We start from the raw sequence: 16,347 nt of genomic DNA, 5'->3' as shown, positions 1-16,347 counted from the left end.
ATATAATTTTTTAGAGGGTCAGCTCACCAGCAGGCCCTTCCATAAAATTTTTTACAGGGTCAGCTCACCTGAAGGCCCTCGCATATAATTGTTTAGAGGGTCAGCTCACCTGCAGGCCCTCTCCTACAACCTTTTAAAGGATCATCTCACCAGCAGGCCCTCACCTACAATCTTTTACAGGGTCAGCTCACCAGCAGGCCCTCGCATATAATGTTTGACAGGATCAGCTCATAAGCAGGCTCTCGCATATAATTTTTTAGAGGGTCAGCTCACCAGCAAGCCTTTACCTACAATCTTTTACAGGGTCATTTCACCTGAAGACCCTCACATATATTGTTTTAGAGGGTCAGCTCACCTGCAGGCCCTTACCTATAACCTTTTAGAGTGACAGCTCACCAGCAGGCCATCACCTACAATCTTTTACAGGGTTAGCTCACCTGCAGGCCCGCACCTAAAATCTTTTATAGGGTTAGTCCACCTGCAGGCCCTCACCTAAAATCTTTGACAGGGTGAACTCACCTGCAAGCCCGCACCTAAAATCTTTTACAGGGTCAGCTCAGCTGTAGGCCCTCACCTAATTATACCTAATAGGTAATTTGCACACATGCGGCGCATAGGCTTTATGAGTGTAGGAATCCTACTACATGAACAATTGTAACACAATGTGAATGAGGCCCTCCTTTATGTGATATACAGGTTGTATCGGAGTGCCTCTTCCTTGTAATTTTTGTCAGCACTTGCACTTTATATACAATTAAACATATAGGAAAGAAGGTTTCCTAACAGTTTTCCCTCTAAAATTGTTTTTATATTCGGTTTTGTGCGTATTATTGTCGGTCTGTAAAAGTGGCGTACTACTCGGACAACATCTTTCCCAGCAGCGATTTGGGAGTCCAAGATGCATCCAGACATCCTTCCCATGCAGTTCCTGAACCATTTTGGTGGTGTTTCCATCAATTTCTGACCTTTCCTATGAACCAGGCACTCTCCCCTCTTCAGAGCAGGGGGTGCCTGGTTTAATGCTCGGGTTCTCCCATTGTCTTCCATTATATTTGGATGCTCACGATTTGTTTGGCCAGAGCACCCGAGCACCTGAGCACTTTTTTGCTCGATCAACACTACACTGCACAAAAGGCTTTACAACAGATAACTGCACCGCTGAGCGGCAAATATATATTTTTATTTTTACATGCCACAAAAGGCTTTACAACTAGTGCTGATCGCGAATATGCTAATCACAATTTTTTATCGTGAATATCAGGACTTCGAGACTTCACGAAGATGTAGAATATAGTGCTATATATTCGTAATCGCGAATGGGCCAATGAGCCAATTGCTTGTGGGCCAATGAGAAGGCTGCAATATCTTTGTCAGGGGTTAAAAAACATCCCTAGCAACCAATAGGAAAGTTGCCTACCCCTTTCTATATAAGAAACTCCCCAGCAGCCATTATCTGCTGTTTTTTGCAGTTTTGAGCAAGAGAGCAGTGTCATTGCTGTGCTCTGTGCTTTGCTGAGTCCTCTTGATCCTTATCTAATTACATTAGATAGGTAGTTAGCATATATATATATATATATATATATATACATATATATACAGTACAGACCAAAAGTTTGGACACACCATCTCATTCAAAGAGTTTTCTTTATTTTCATGACTATGAAAATTGTAGATTCACACTGAAGGCATCAAAACTATGAATTAACACATGTGCAATTATATACATAACAAACAAGTGTGAAACAACTGAAAATATGTCATATTCTAGGTTCTTCAAAGTAGCCACCTTTTGCTTTGATTACTGCTTTGCACACTCTTGGCATTCTCTTGATGAGCTTCAAGAGGTAGTCCCCTGAAATGGTTTTAACTTAACAGGTGTGCCCTGTCAGATTTAATAAGTGGGATTTCTTGCAATATAAATGGGGTTGGGACCATCAGTTGCGTTGAGGAGAAGTCAGGTGGATACACAGCTGATAGTCCTACTGAATAGACTGTTAGAATTTGTATTATGGCAAGAAAAAAGCAGCTAAGTAAAGAAAAACGAGTGGCCATCATTACTTTAAGAAATGAAGGTCAGTCAGTCAGCCGAAAAATTGGGAAAACTTTGAAAGTAAGGGCTATTTGACCATGAAGGAGAGTGATGGGGTGCTGCGCCAGATGACCTGGCCTCCACAGTCACCGGACCTGAACCCAATCGAGATGGTTTGGGGTGAGCTGGACCGCAGAGTGAAGGCAAAAGGGCCAACAAGTGCTAAGCATCTCTGGGAACTCCTTCAAGACTGTTGGAAGACCATTTCAGGTGACTACCTCTTGAAGCTCATCAATAGAATGCCAAGAGTGTTCAAAGCAGTAATCAAAGCAAAAGGTGGCTACTTTGAAGAACCTAGAATATGACATATTTTCAGTTGTTTCACACTTGTTTGTTATGTATATAATTCCACATGTGTTAATTCATAGTTTTGATGCCTTCATAGTCATGAAAATAAAGAAAACTCTTTGAATGAGAAGGTGTGTCCAAACTTTTGGTCCGTACTGTATATATATATATATATATATATATATATATATATATATATTACAGATAGTTAGTGGGAGGAAGTCAGTGTAGATTAGATAGTGATATAGTGTAGCTGATAGGTTCCAGTGCAGGGTGCTAGGTAGTGTGATAGGAATTACAGTTTTTCTGCTGTCAATACATACATGCTACAGACATAGTGCTGTGATGTCACAACAATACTTAGTTCACCAATCAGTAATATCTACTCAGAACTGATAAAATGTGAAGTTGCATGTATTGTGCAAAAAATATGCGCATCATTAGAGTCAATTTAGGCAATTGTGAAAATAATGACTGGAGATAACAAATTTTAGAATTCGCAAATCTATAGTGAACATTATGCAAAAAATTCGCAAAATATTAAGAAAATGAATATTGCCTGTGCCACTCATCACTAGCCACTAATACACACATAGAAGGGCTTTGGAACATATAACTGCACCACTGAATGGGAAAAAAAATTTTTTCCCACTGATACACGCCAAAAAGGGCTGTAATTTTCTCACTTCACCACACAACGGCAAATACTTTTTTTAGTGCCACTAATACACGCCAAAAAGCGCTTTAGAACATATAACTGCACCGCTAAACGACAAAAAATATATATTTGTTTGCCACTAAACCACACCAAAAAGGGCTTTAACACATATAACTGCACTGCTAAAAGGCAAATAGGCCCTAACTTTTTCCACTCATACACTCCACAAAAGGCTTTAGAACATATAACTGCACCGCTGAACAGCAAATAATATATTTTTTTCCCACTAATACACGCCAAAAAGGGCTTTAGAACATATAACTGCACCGCTGAATGGCAAATAGGCCCGTATTTGTTTCCACTTATACACTCCTCAAAACGCTTTAGAACATATAACTGCACCGTTGAACGGCACATAATATATATTTGTTTCCCACTAATGCACGCCAAAAAGGGCTTTAGAACATATAACTGCACCGCTGAATGTCAAATAATAATAATTTTTTTGGCCAGTAATACATGCCAAAAAGTGTTTTATAATTGCACCTCTAGCCGGCAAGATCAAGTAAGATGTAGAAATATTTCCTTGTAATAAAACCTGTTAATGTCTGTATCAAACAGTACTTGCACCCCAATAACAAGAATGGTTTGCTGGAATTACAGAGCTATATGATGGCAATTTTGGTCCGCAGTCAGTGCGGCAAGGTGTAATAGGATTGTTCCTATTACCCAGGCTGTAAACTCCCCTACTGAAACCTGTTATGCTCCAATACTGTGGAATGATTCATCCCTATCCTTTCCCTAAACTTCTATAGAGCAAAATAAAAGTTTTAAAGTCTTTTCTAGCACTGTCCCTAGCGCCTGCTGACATCTCTCCCTGCACTAAGTACACTGGAGAATGGCTGAATCCAAGATGGCTAAGGCTATTTAAAGGGCTGTGACATCAAAGGCTGCATGCATGGCATTGTGGGTGACTCCTCGTTCCCAGAGTTCCTTGCTGCATGTCGTAACACGTGCAGCAGCCATTTTTAGAAAAAAAATTGATTTGTTACCACGAAGTGTGAGGAAATTTGGTTTCGGTGCGAATCAAATTTTTTCTGAAATACGGATCAAATTACACTTTGTCAACTTTGATTTGCATCACTTCTGCATTGCATGAAAATCGCAGCATGTTTTTTATTCAGCGTTTTTCACTCAGCCCTGGCCCCATAGAAATGAATGGGGCTGTGTGAAAAATTAATTGCATCGGAAAGCAAGTGCGGATGCTATGCGTTTTTCTCTGATGGTTGCTAAGAGATGTTGTTTGTAAACCTTCAGTTCTTTCTCACGCGTGTTAAAACGCATCAAAACGCGTGGCACTCGCGTGGAAAAAACGGAACAACTGAACACAATCGCAGATAAAACTGACTTAACTTGCTTGCAAAATGGTGTGAGTTGCCCTGAACGCACCCTGAATGCATCCGGACCTAATCCGTCATGCTCGTGTGAAAGGGGCCTAACAGTAATCACTTCATCTCTTGAGCACAAGAAGATTTTGGTGGCAGGAATAACCTGCTAAGCATTTGTGACCACCAGCGTTGAACACTTTCGATGGGCATTCTGGTAGGTATTCTATGACAACCCCATTAAATGTCTGGAGTTGGTTAATAAATAGATAAAAGAAAGTAAATTGCCAAGTGATGAATACAAAAAAATAAAATAAAATAAACACCACCAAGTTTCTAGTCTCCTTGCTCTATTTCTTAAATATGGATCCATACATGGAAAACACTGTTCACATTTCTTTGGCTCTCCAGGCTTAAGGCTCCATCATTCTTTTTTTTTTCCAGTTGAAATCTAATGTAAGATAAACTTGCTGTACTTTTTCTGTTCCGTCTACTGCTTAGACAGAAAATTTCAATATTAATTTGGGCAATTACATATTTATTGGCCATCCTTTTGGTCAAAAAAGTTATTGATTAACTGTTGTTTACTGTCCCCCCTTTTAGTGTTACCAAGTCATACTTGTGGAAATCCTGGAGAAATAATTAAAGGGATTCTACATGGAACAAGATTCAATATTGGAGACAAGATTCGGTATAATTGTCTTGCTGGTTATATCCTTGAGGGCCATTCTATCCTGACATGTATTGTAAGTCCAGGAAATGGAGCTTCATGGGATTTTCCATCACCATTTTGCAGAGGTAAGAGAGACCTATACAAAGAGCATTCAATGCTTTTCACCTATAGTTTTTCTGGCAAATAATAAAATTAACTATTCAGGGACAATATAAGTAATAAGGGTATTACGTCTCTGGGATAGAAAAAATCATGGATAGATAAATGGAGGCGCTAAAACTAAAATGTTTATTGGTATGCACTAAAAAAGGAGAGAAGGGAATTCATGAATCCTTTAAAAATTCCCATGTGTGGTGAATACACAGAGACCGCAGTCAGAGGACTTTAATACATAGGTCTTCGGTGTATCAGGTGAACTATGTGTACCTATTACGTCACCACCCTCCTGTTGGTACCACAGGGGGAATATATATTTTAGGCTATTAACGTTACCAAACACTTAGCCTGAAGTGTATCATAAACTTAAAACACTCCACATACCGGTCCAGTGAGTGAAATGATAGACAGCCAAATGCCACACTTTGCTGAAACCAAAGCCAATTACAGCCCCTTAGATACAGGGGAGGAGAGGCAAACAACGGTGTGTCAATACAAACACACCTATGGTTTCAGTGCAAAGAGAGAAACAAGCCTATTAGTCTAGATCCACAGGGGTATCCACTAGAAAATTTGTACAGACCCCATATATGGAAATTGCGGAGGAGACCCTAATTCATCTGTATGGTATCTGGTTTATATGAAAGATGAAGGGAATACTACGCTTTACTAATAGGGCTGACAACTACTTCATAAGCTCTGCTTCTACTGACTACAGCAGTGCATCCTGGCTCGACACGTTTCCTCTCATCAAGATTTATCAGGAGCTATATTGGCTGCTTGAAAATATAGAGAGCATCGGCTGTCGGCGCTAGTTCGGCCAAACTCTATTACTTTTTCACATAACTGACAGTGGGCATCCCTCATTGTATGCGCAGGATTGTGGTGCCGGGAGCTGACAGGCGGTGTGTGCCGCCCCCTGGCCCGCTATTCGTCTGCATGGAATCCCTGCGTCATATGGTAGGAGGGGCCTCTTCCTTAAAAAGAAACACGTTCGGCCGCCGCTTCATGGCCGAACTAGCGCCGAAGCTGTCACCATGTTGGTGGGACAGCCGATGCTCTCTATATTTTCAAGCAGCCAATATAGCTCCTGATGAATCTTGATTAGCGGAAACGCGTCAAGCCAGGATGCGCTGCTGTAGTCAGTAGAAGCAGAGCTTATGAAGTAGTTGTCAGCCCTATTAGTACAGCGGAGTATTCCCTTCATTAATTCCCTTCTCTCCTTTTTTAGTGCTTACCAATAAACGTTTTAGTTTTAGCGCCTTGATTTATCTATCCAAAATAATAAAATTACTATGATTTTATTCATTACTGTCAAATTTAAAAAATAGATTAATTTTGGAGTCTGTGAAAGGTGTGTGGTGCACTTTCAATTATAAAAGTAATTTATCATGTTTGAAAACTGAACATTTGATAGGTTTTTCATCTGTGGCATGTGCATGATTGTAGTGACCAAAATAAACAGCATTATTTTACTTTAGACCTTGACATAGGATGACCACACTGTGATAATTAAAATAGTGTAGTAGAATATATTTGCAATGAATTGCTCGATGTTTATAGATGATTACCCAAAATACAATACTTAAAAAACTTTGCTCTTAGTGGACAATTAGATTTGCTGAATATTGTACCCAGGTACAATTTTAAGTACTGGGCTTTCATCGGGAGTACTGGGCTTTCATCCAATGATATAAGAGTACCCCCTGTCCGCATTTTGAACCATGTAAAAACAACTTTATAACCATCTGTCAATCACCTTCTTTTATGCCCAAGGGGCGGTTTTTCACATTTCTTTATGCCCAAGGGGCGTTTTTACTCCTACCTTCGTGCCCAGCCGCGCCTCAACTGTCGCTTCCTAGCGCCGCCCAGCTCATTATTATTCACTGGCTGGGCGGCTTTTACAGTCCCCGATACTCCCGAGCCGACGCAGGCGCATCAGGAGACGCTGGCATTGATTAAGGGACGCAGGCGCACTGCGAGTGAGGGTGCCGGGCAAGTTATCCAGCGCACGCGCAGAAGGTACAAGTGAGTTCAATGCCAGGGTCTCCTGCTGCATTGAACTCACTTGTACCTTATGCGCGTGCGCCGGATAACTTGCCCGGCACCCTCACTCGCAGTGCGCCTGCGTCCCTTAATCAATGCCAGCGTCTCCTGCTGCGCCTGCGTCGGCTCGGGAGAATCGGGGACTGTAAAAGCCGCCCAGCCAGTGAATAATAATGAGCTGGGCGGCGCTAGGAAGCGACAGTTGAGGCGCGGCTGGGCACGAAGGTAGGAGTAAAAATGCCCCTTGGGCATAAAGAAATGTGAAAAACCGCCCCTTGGGCATAAAAGAAGGTGATTGACAGATGGTTATAAAGTTGTTTTTACATGGTTCAAAATGCGGACAGGGGGTACTCTTATATCATTTGAATACACTTTAATAGACCTATGACTGCATAGGAATAACTAAATATGTTTATCGGGCCTGTCAGTGTCCCTTTAAAGAAGAAGGATCGAATGAAAGGGCCAATTAAGTCCCTGTCACCTATGCAGAGCAGGGGTTTTTCAACGGGAAAAATGGGTTCATGTCAGCCACCAATGGAATAGACGATTTTTTAAAATTTCGGGCACTGCCAACTATGTAGAGCAGGGGTTTATTCACGGCAAAACTGTGTTCATGTCACCCACCAATTGAACAGATGATTTTACAAAAATTAGGTCCCTGTCACCTATGCACAGCAGGGGTTTGTATACGGCAAAATTGGTAAAATGTCACCTGACAATGTAACAGACAATTATTTGAAATTTAGGTCCCTGTCACCTATGCAGAGCAGGGGTTTATTCAAGGCAAAAATGTTAAAATGTCACCCAACTATGTAACAGAGAAATTAGGGAAATTTGTTAACCTGTCTACTAGGTAGAGCAGGGTATATCACAGCCAAAAATTGGTGAATTTCACCTGACAATGTAACAGGCAATATAGTGAAATTTATTAACCTGTCCACTAGGTAGAGCAGGGGTATATCACAGCCAAAAATGTATGAATTTGACTCAACAATGTAACAGACAAATTAGTGAAATTTATTAACCAGTCTACTAGATAGAGCAGGGGTATATCACAGCCAAAAATTGGTGAATTTCACCCGACAATGTAACAGACAAATTTGTGAAATTTATTAACCTGTCTACTAGGTAGAGCAGGGGTATATCACAGCCAAAAATTGGTGAATTTCACCCGACAATGTAACAGGCAAATTAGTGAAATATATTAACCTGTCCACTAGGTAGAGCAGGGGTATATCACAGCCAAAAATTGATGAATTTCACCCGACAATGTAACAGACAAATTAGTGAAATGTATTAACCTGTCCACTAGGTAAAGTAGGGGTATATCACAGCCAAAAATTAGTGAATTTCACCTGACAATGTAACAGACAAATTAATGATATTTATTAACCTGTCTACTAGGTAGAGCAGGGGTATATCACAGCCAAAAAATTGGTGAATTTCACCCGACAATGTAACAGACAAATTAGTGAAATTTATTAACCTGTCTACTAGGTAGAGCAGGGGTATATCACAGCCAAAAATTGGTGAATTTCACCCGACAATGTAACAGACAAATTAGTGAAATTTATTAACCTGTCCACTAGGTAGAGCAGGGGTATATCACAGCCAATAATTTGGGATATGTAACCCAACAATGTTTCAGACAAATTAGAGAGATGACTTGAAATAAAATAAGTAAAAAAAATAAAAAATAAATCTTGATCTATGATGGAGTTCCATATTGAGTATGAGGTTGAGGAGGCGGTAGACGTAGTGGTGTAGGTGGAAGCGGCGGTGGAGGAGGACGAGGTAGCCAACCTCTAGGAGAAATGGGACTACTTAAAAGTGGCACTATTGAAGGCAACAGAATTTTGCATTAGGCTTGTCAGTAAAAGCAAAAAAAGGAAGGGACCACTGTGGTACTCAGCAGAAGTGGCCAAAATCATTAAAAACAAAAAGATAGCATTTAGTAATTATAAAAAAAAAAAACAAGTCTGACCGGCAAATTTATAAGATTAGGCTGAGAGAGGCCAAGCAAGTTATAAGAGCTTCTAAAGCACAGGCAGAAGAGAAATTAGCTCAGTCAGTGAAAAAAGGCGATGAGACATTCTTCAGATACATAAATGAAAAAAGGAAACTAAAACAAGGAATTACCAAATTAAAAACAAAAGAAGGAAGGTATATGGAAGAAGATAAAGAACTAGATGACTGCCTCAATGAATACTTCTGTTCAATTTTTACAAAGGAAAATGAAGGAAAAGGACCTCAGTTAGGAAGGAAGACTAATGAATCTTTTGATTCATGTGTCTTTACAGAGGAAGAGGTTCTAAATCAGCTGTCTAAAATTAATACAAATAAGTCACAGGGGCCTGATGGGATACACCCAAAGCTATTAAAAGAGCTCAGCGGTGAACTAGCAAAACCATTAACAGATTTATTTAACCAATCACTGGTAACAGGAGTCGTCCCAGAAGATTGGAAATTAGCAAATGTTGTGCCCATTCACAAGAAAGGTAGTAGGGAGGAATCTGGCAATAGTGGGGAAATTAATGAAAACCATACTTAAGGAGAGGATTGTGGAACATCTAAAATCCCATGGATTGAAAGATGAAAAACAGCATGGGTTTACTTTAGGGAGATCATGCCAAACTAATCTTATTGATTTTTTGGATTGGGTGACTAAAATAATAGATGGCGGAGGTGCAGTAGACATCGCTTATCTAGACTTTAGTAAGGCTTTTGATACTGTCCCACATAGAAGGCTTATCAATAAATTGCAGTCTTTGGGCTTGGACTCCCATATTGTTGAATTGATTAGGCAGTGGCTGAAGGACAGACAACAGAGGGTTGTAGTCAATGGAGTATATTCAGACCATGGTCTTGTTACCAGTGGGGTACCTCAGGGATCTGTTCTGGGACCCATATTGTTTAATATCTTTATCAGCGAAATTGCAGAAGGCCTCGATGGTAAGGTGTGTCTTTTTGCTGATCACACAAAGATTTGTAGCAGGGTTGATGTTCCTGGAGGGATACACCAAATGGAAAAGGATTTAGGAAAACTAGAGGAATGGTCAAAAATCGGGCAACTAAAATTTTATGTTGATAAGTGCAAGATAATGCACCTGGGGCGTAAAAACCCAAGAGCAGAATATACAATCAGTGATACAGTCCTAACCTCAGTATCTGAGGAAAGGGATTTAGGGGTCATTATTTCAGAAGACTTAAAGGTAGGCAGACAATGTCATAGAACAGCAGGAAATGCTAGCATAATGCTTGGGTGTATAGGGAGAGGCATTACCAGTAGAAAGAGGGAGGTGCTCATGCCGCTCTACAGAGCACTAGTGAGACCTTATTTGGAGTATTGTGCGCAGTACTGGAGATCATATCTCCAGAAGGATTTTGATACTTTGGAGAGAGTTCAGAGAAGAGCTACTAAACTAGTACATGAATTGCAGGATAAAACTTACCAGGAAAGATTAAAATACCTTAACATGTTTAGCTTGGAAGAAAGACGAGACAGAGGGGATATGATAGAATCTTTTAAATACATAAAGGGAATCAACAAGGTAAAAGAAAGAGAATATTTAAAAGAAGAAAAACTGCTACAAGAGGACATAGTTTTAAATTAGAGAGGCAAAGGTTTAAAAGTAATATCAGGAAGTATTACTTTACTAAGAGAGTAGTGAATGCATGGAATAGCCTTCCTGCAGAAGTGGTAGCTGCAAATACAGTGAAGGAGTTTAAGCATGCATGGGATAGGCATAAGACCATCCTTCATATAAGATAGGGCCAGGGGCTATCCATAGTATTTAGTATATTGGGCAGACTAGATGGGCCAAATGGTTCTTATCTGCTGACACATTCTATGTTTACTATGTTTATTTATTTATTTTTTGTTTAAATTAGGGTACACCCCAAAAGAGTGGGAAATATCAAAAATACAACAATGAGCAATTGCGCTGTAGCATAACAATGGCTGGGTAAGGCCGGTATACATGTCTATTCTGCACAAGGTACAGACAAGTCCTGTGGGATCCATGCCTGGTTCATTTTGATTAACTTGATCTTGTCTACATTGGCTGTGGGCAGGTCGCTGCGCTTATCTGTGATAATGCCCCCTGCCATGCTACACACACGTTCAGAAAATACACTGCCTGCAGGGCAGGCCAGCACCTCCAAGGCGCAAAGGGCAAGCTCAGGCCATGTGCCCAATTTGGAGACCCAGAAGTTGAAGGGGGCAGACCCATCAGTCAGTATGTGTAGGCATGTGCACATATACTGCTCCACCATGTTGCTGAAATGCTGCTTCCTGCTAAGACGTTCTATATCAGCTGGTGGTACTGGTTGTTAATATACCAAACAAGGCTGAAACCAGACGCTATAAGCACCGCACAGCCACAAAATATGAAACTCCTACAAATGCAAAACACACCAGCGGTAATGTTCATACAAATCTTTATTAAACAAATATGCATACAAACAAAATAATTAATTAAAATGATTAAAACCCAGAAGGGAATGCAAGGAAGGGAAAGCAAGGAAGTGTGAAATAAAACCACCCATGCCAGTCAATATGTCATTACATAATTATTGCACAAGGTTGCTGCTGTCTGCGTGGTGCACCGGAGACAATGTGCAAAAAAGGGAATAGAAACAATCAGTCTTCACATTGTATACAAATACACCACAGGACCTGAAGTAAACCTGGGTGGTTAGAGAAGACATAGGAGCATAACGCTATACAGGGTACCACTAATCCACGGTATCACCACACAAGCAGCAATATTAACATGCTAAGTGCATTAAAATAACCAACCTGGCTGGAGGGACGGCCCGACGTCCGTTTCGCTCACTGGCTTTTTCACAGGGCACAATGTGAAGACTGATGAGCATACTGATTGTTTCTGTACCCTTTTTGAACATTGTCTCAGTTGCACCACGCAGACAGCAGCAACCTTGTGCAATAATTATGTAATGACATATTGACTGGCATGGGGGGTTTTATTTCACACTTCCTTGCTTTCCCTTCTGGGTTTTAATCATTTAATTAATTATTTTGTTTGTATGCATATTTGTTTAATAAAGATTTGTATGAACATTACCGTTTTGCATTTGTACGAGTTTGGTACTGGTTGTTGTGGCGTGCTGACAAAGCTTTTCCACATTTCGGCCATGCTAACCCTGCCTTCTGAGGTGCTGGTGGTGCCCCAGCTGTGTTGGCGACCTCTTCCTCCTCCTCTGCCTTCGACTTGTGCTTCCACTGTGCCCCGCTGTCAGGTGGGAATGGCACCAGCAGCGTGTCTACCAGCGTGCGCTTGTACTCGCACATCTTACTATCACGCTCCAGTGATAGAATTAAGGACGGTACGTTGTCCTTGTAACGGGGATCCAGCAGCGTGGCCACCCAGTAATCAGCAGAAGTTAGAATGTGGGCAACTCAGCGGTCGTTCCGGAGACATTGCAGCATGTAATTGCTCATGTGTGCCAGGCTGCCCAGAGGCAACGAAAAGCTGTCCTCTGTGGGAGGTGTATCATCTGTGTCCTCTGTATCCCCCCAGCCATGCACCAGTGATGGCCATGAGCTGGTTTGGGTGCCACCCTGCTGTGAACACGGTTCCTCCTCCTCCATCTCCTCCTCCTAATCCTCCACCTTATCATCCTCCAGAACTGTGCCCTGGCTGGACAATTGTATACCTGGCGTTTATGGGTGCAGAAGCCACTTGTGAATGACTGGCCTTAAACCCTATGAAATGAACCCTCTTCCTCCTCCTCCTGTGCCACATCCTCTTCCATCATCGCCCAAAGCGTTTTTTTAAGGAGGCATAGAAGTGGGATAGTAACGCTGAGAACGGCGTCATCGGCACTGGCCATGTTGGTGGAGTACTTGAAACAGCGCAACAAGGCACACAAGTCTCGCATGGAGGCCCAGTCATTGGTGGCGAAGTGGTGCTGTTCCGCAGAGCGACTCACCCATGTGTGCTGTAGCTGAAACTCCATCGCCTGCTGCTGCTCGCACAGTCTGGCCAGCATGTGCACGGTGGAGTTCCACCTTGTGGGCACGTCGCATATGAGGCGGTGAGCGGGAAGTCCGAAGTTACGCTGCAGCACTGACAGGCGAGAGGCAGCAGGGTGAGAACGCCGAAAGCGCGCACAGACGGCCTGCACTTTCTGCAGCAGCTCTGACATAGTGGAGTAATTTTTAAGGAACCTCTGAACCACCAAATTCAGCACATGTGCCAGGCAAGGGATGTGTGTCAAACCGGCTAGTCCCAGAGCTGCTACGAGATTTCGACCATTATCGCACACCACCTTGAGGCTGACTGGCACCAACCACTCATTGGTCTGTTGTTCCATGCCCATCCACAGCTCCTGCACGGTGTGGGGTTTGTCCCCAAACAGATACATTTTAAAACTGCCTGCTGTCGTTTACCCCTGGCTGTGCTAAAGTTGGTGGTGAAGGTGTTACGCTGACCAGATGAGGAGGCAGTAGAGGATGAGGAAGCCGAATAGGAGGAGGAAGCAACAGGAGGCAAAAAGAAGCGCCCTGCAATCCTCGGTGGTGGAAGGACATGCGCCAAACTGCTATCCGCCTCAGGCCCAGCCGCCACTGCATTTACCCAGTGAGCTGTTAGGTAGATATAACGTCCCTGACAATGCTTACTGGTCCACGTATCCATAGTAAGGTGGATCTTGCCACAGATATTGTCCCCCACTTGGTTGTGCAGGGAAGGGATGGCTCGCCTGGAAATGTAGTCGCGGCTGGGCATGACGTACTGTGGGACAGCCACCACCATAAGGCTTTTAAAACTCTCCGTATCCACCAGACAGAATGACAGCATTTCAAAGGCCAGTAATTTTGAAATGCTGGTATTCAGGTCCAGGGATCGCGGGTGGGTAGGGGGGTACTTCCTCTTTCGCTCCAGTGTTTGGAATATAGAGAGCTGAACGCTTCCATGGGACATTGTGGAGCTGCTTAATGACCCAAGTGGTGGCGTTGCTGGCAAATCCTCTGTTTGCGGGGTGGCAGGTGCGACTGTAATTCCAGAGGTGGCTAAAGAGGTTGAGACTGCAGCAGAAGAGGAAGAATGAGGAGCCAGAGACCTTTATTGGTTTTTGAGGTGTCTACTCCACTGCAGCTCGTGCTTTGCACTTAGATGCCTGGCCATGCAGGTTGTGCTCAGGTTGAGAATGTTTATGCCTCGCTTCAGGCTCTGATTGCACAGCGTACAAACCACTTGTGTCTTGCTGTCAGCACATTGTCTGAAGAACTGCCACGCCAGGGAACTTCTTGGAGCTGGCTTTGGTGTGCTTGGTCCCTTGCTGTGGTGGGCAGTAGCAGGCGTACTGTCTAGGGGACGGCCGCTCCGCTTTTGCACCCTGCTCCCTCTTTTGCTGTGCTGGTGGCTCTGTGCGACCACCGCCTCCGAACTACACAGGTCACTTGCTTGACCTTGATTCCATTTGGGGTCAAGGACCTCATCATCCTCCACATCATCTTCCATCCAGTCTTCACCCCTGCCCTCCTTGTCGGTCTGCACACCGCAGAAAGCCACAGCAGTTGGCACCTGTGTTTCGTCATCATCCGAGATGTGCTGCGGCAGTCCTCTCATGTACTCATCCTAAAACATAAGTGGTTGGGCATCGGTGCACTCAATCTCTTCCACTTCTGGGGCAGGGCTATGTGGATTGGCCCGGGAAACCCTGCTAGCAGAGTCATCAAAAAGCAGAAGAGACTGCTGCATGACTTGGGGCTCAGACTGCCTGGCTGATTTGCAAGGGGGTGAGGTGAAGGACTGTTGTACATGGGCTGCAGGTGCCAACTCTGATCTTTCAGCAGGAGACTGGGTGGGAGACAATGTGAAGGAACTGGAGGCACTGTCAGCCACCCAATCTACTATCGCCTGTACTGGTTCTGGCCTCACTATTCGTAGAGCCGCATTCGGCCCTACCAAATAACGCTGAAGGTTTTGTTGCCTACTCGCACCTGAGGAAGGTGTTTCACTTGTGCATGTAGCTGGCACAGATCAACCATGTCCTCTCCCTGCAACAGGAGCTCCACCAGCTGCACCACGACCAGGGCCTTGTCCCTTATTTGACGCTCTACTCATTTTTTGCGCTCAGGCGACAATGTAACTGCCAATGGTCAATAATTAAGTTAACTGAGAGTAAGTCAGTGCCGGTGTCATAAAGAGGAAAAACAGTGTGACAGGCAAATTTTATCAATTACCTCACGAAAAAATGTTAATTTGTCAACCAACAATGTAACAGCAAATGCAACAAAGGACGCAAATGTATTATCTTGCCCAAAATGGGTGTTTTTTTAAAACAAGAATGTAAAAGCAGTATCCAACACTTGTATTGGACTGTCAGAAATGCAGCAAAGGCCGCAAATTTATTATCTTGCCCAAAATGGGCGTTTTTAGAATACCAGAATATAACAGCACTATCTAACGCTTGTATTTCACTATGACAAATGCAGCAAAGGCACCAGATGTAGGGTATTGCAAAAAATGTTTTTTTTTTTTTTTAAACCAGAATATAATTGCAGTATTTCAAGCTTGTATTTCACTGTGACAAATGCAGCAAAGGTCCCACATGTAGGGTATTGCAAAAAATTGGTGTTTTTTTTTAAACCCAGAATATAATTGTATTATTCGAATTTGCGATCTCCATTTATTATTTTTATCAATGCAAAATATTGGCAATATAATTTTCGTGTACGCGCATGCGCAATTGCACTATACAGTACCCAAAAGCACTATAAAGAAAGTATATTGGTATATAACACCCCGCTTCAATCAAATTTTTTGGGGGGCGACTGGTATATCACACCAGTAGAAATTATTTGTTCCAATAACGCTTGTTCCTCTAAATACCTGCAGTATTGCAGCAGAACCGCACACAACTGCTGCACAATACAAATGCACTATAATATACTTTCTAACATAGAAAGTATATTATAACATTGTACAAGGAAGGCAATCCATTAGAATATACATAAAGATAAAACGTAACCTTTAATAATTTTACTATGAGGGTCCATTCACACGTCCGTTAGTGTTTTGCG

The 16,347-nt window shown here is 42.5% G+C and overlaps 1 protein-coding gene across 1 annotated transcript in view; it reads left to right on the top strand.

The window, feature by feature from the left end:
• The window catches only part of CSMD1 (CUB and Sushi multiple domains 1), a 2,494,699-nt gene that overhangs the window by 757,813 nt on the left and 1,720,539 nt on the right, over positions 1–16,347 (top strand). Inside the window, exon 4 of the mRNA XM_040430026.1 lies at positions 5,024–5,218. Coding sequence (XP_040285960.1) covers positions 5,024–5,218 — 195 coding nt within the window. The remainder of the gene's footprint in view (positions 1–5,023; positions 5,219–16,347) is intronic.

Source organism: Bufo bufo, chromosome 4 (genome assembly GCF_905171765.1).
Source record: "Bufo bufo chromosome 4, aBufBuf1.1, whole genome shotgun sequence".
Lineage (NCBI taxonomy): Eukaryota > Metazoa > Chordata > Amphibia > Anura > Bufonidae > Bufo > Bufo bufo.
This window is presented reverse-complemented; position numbering and strand designations above follow the sequence as displayed.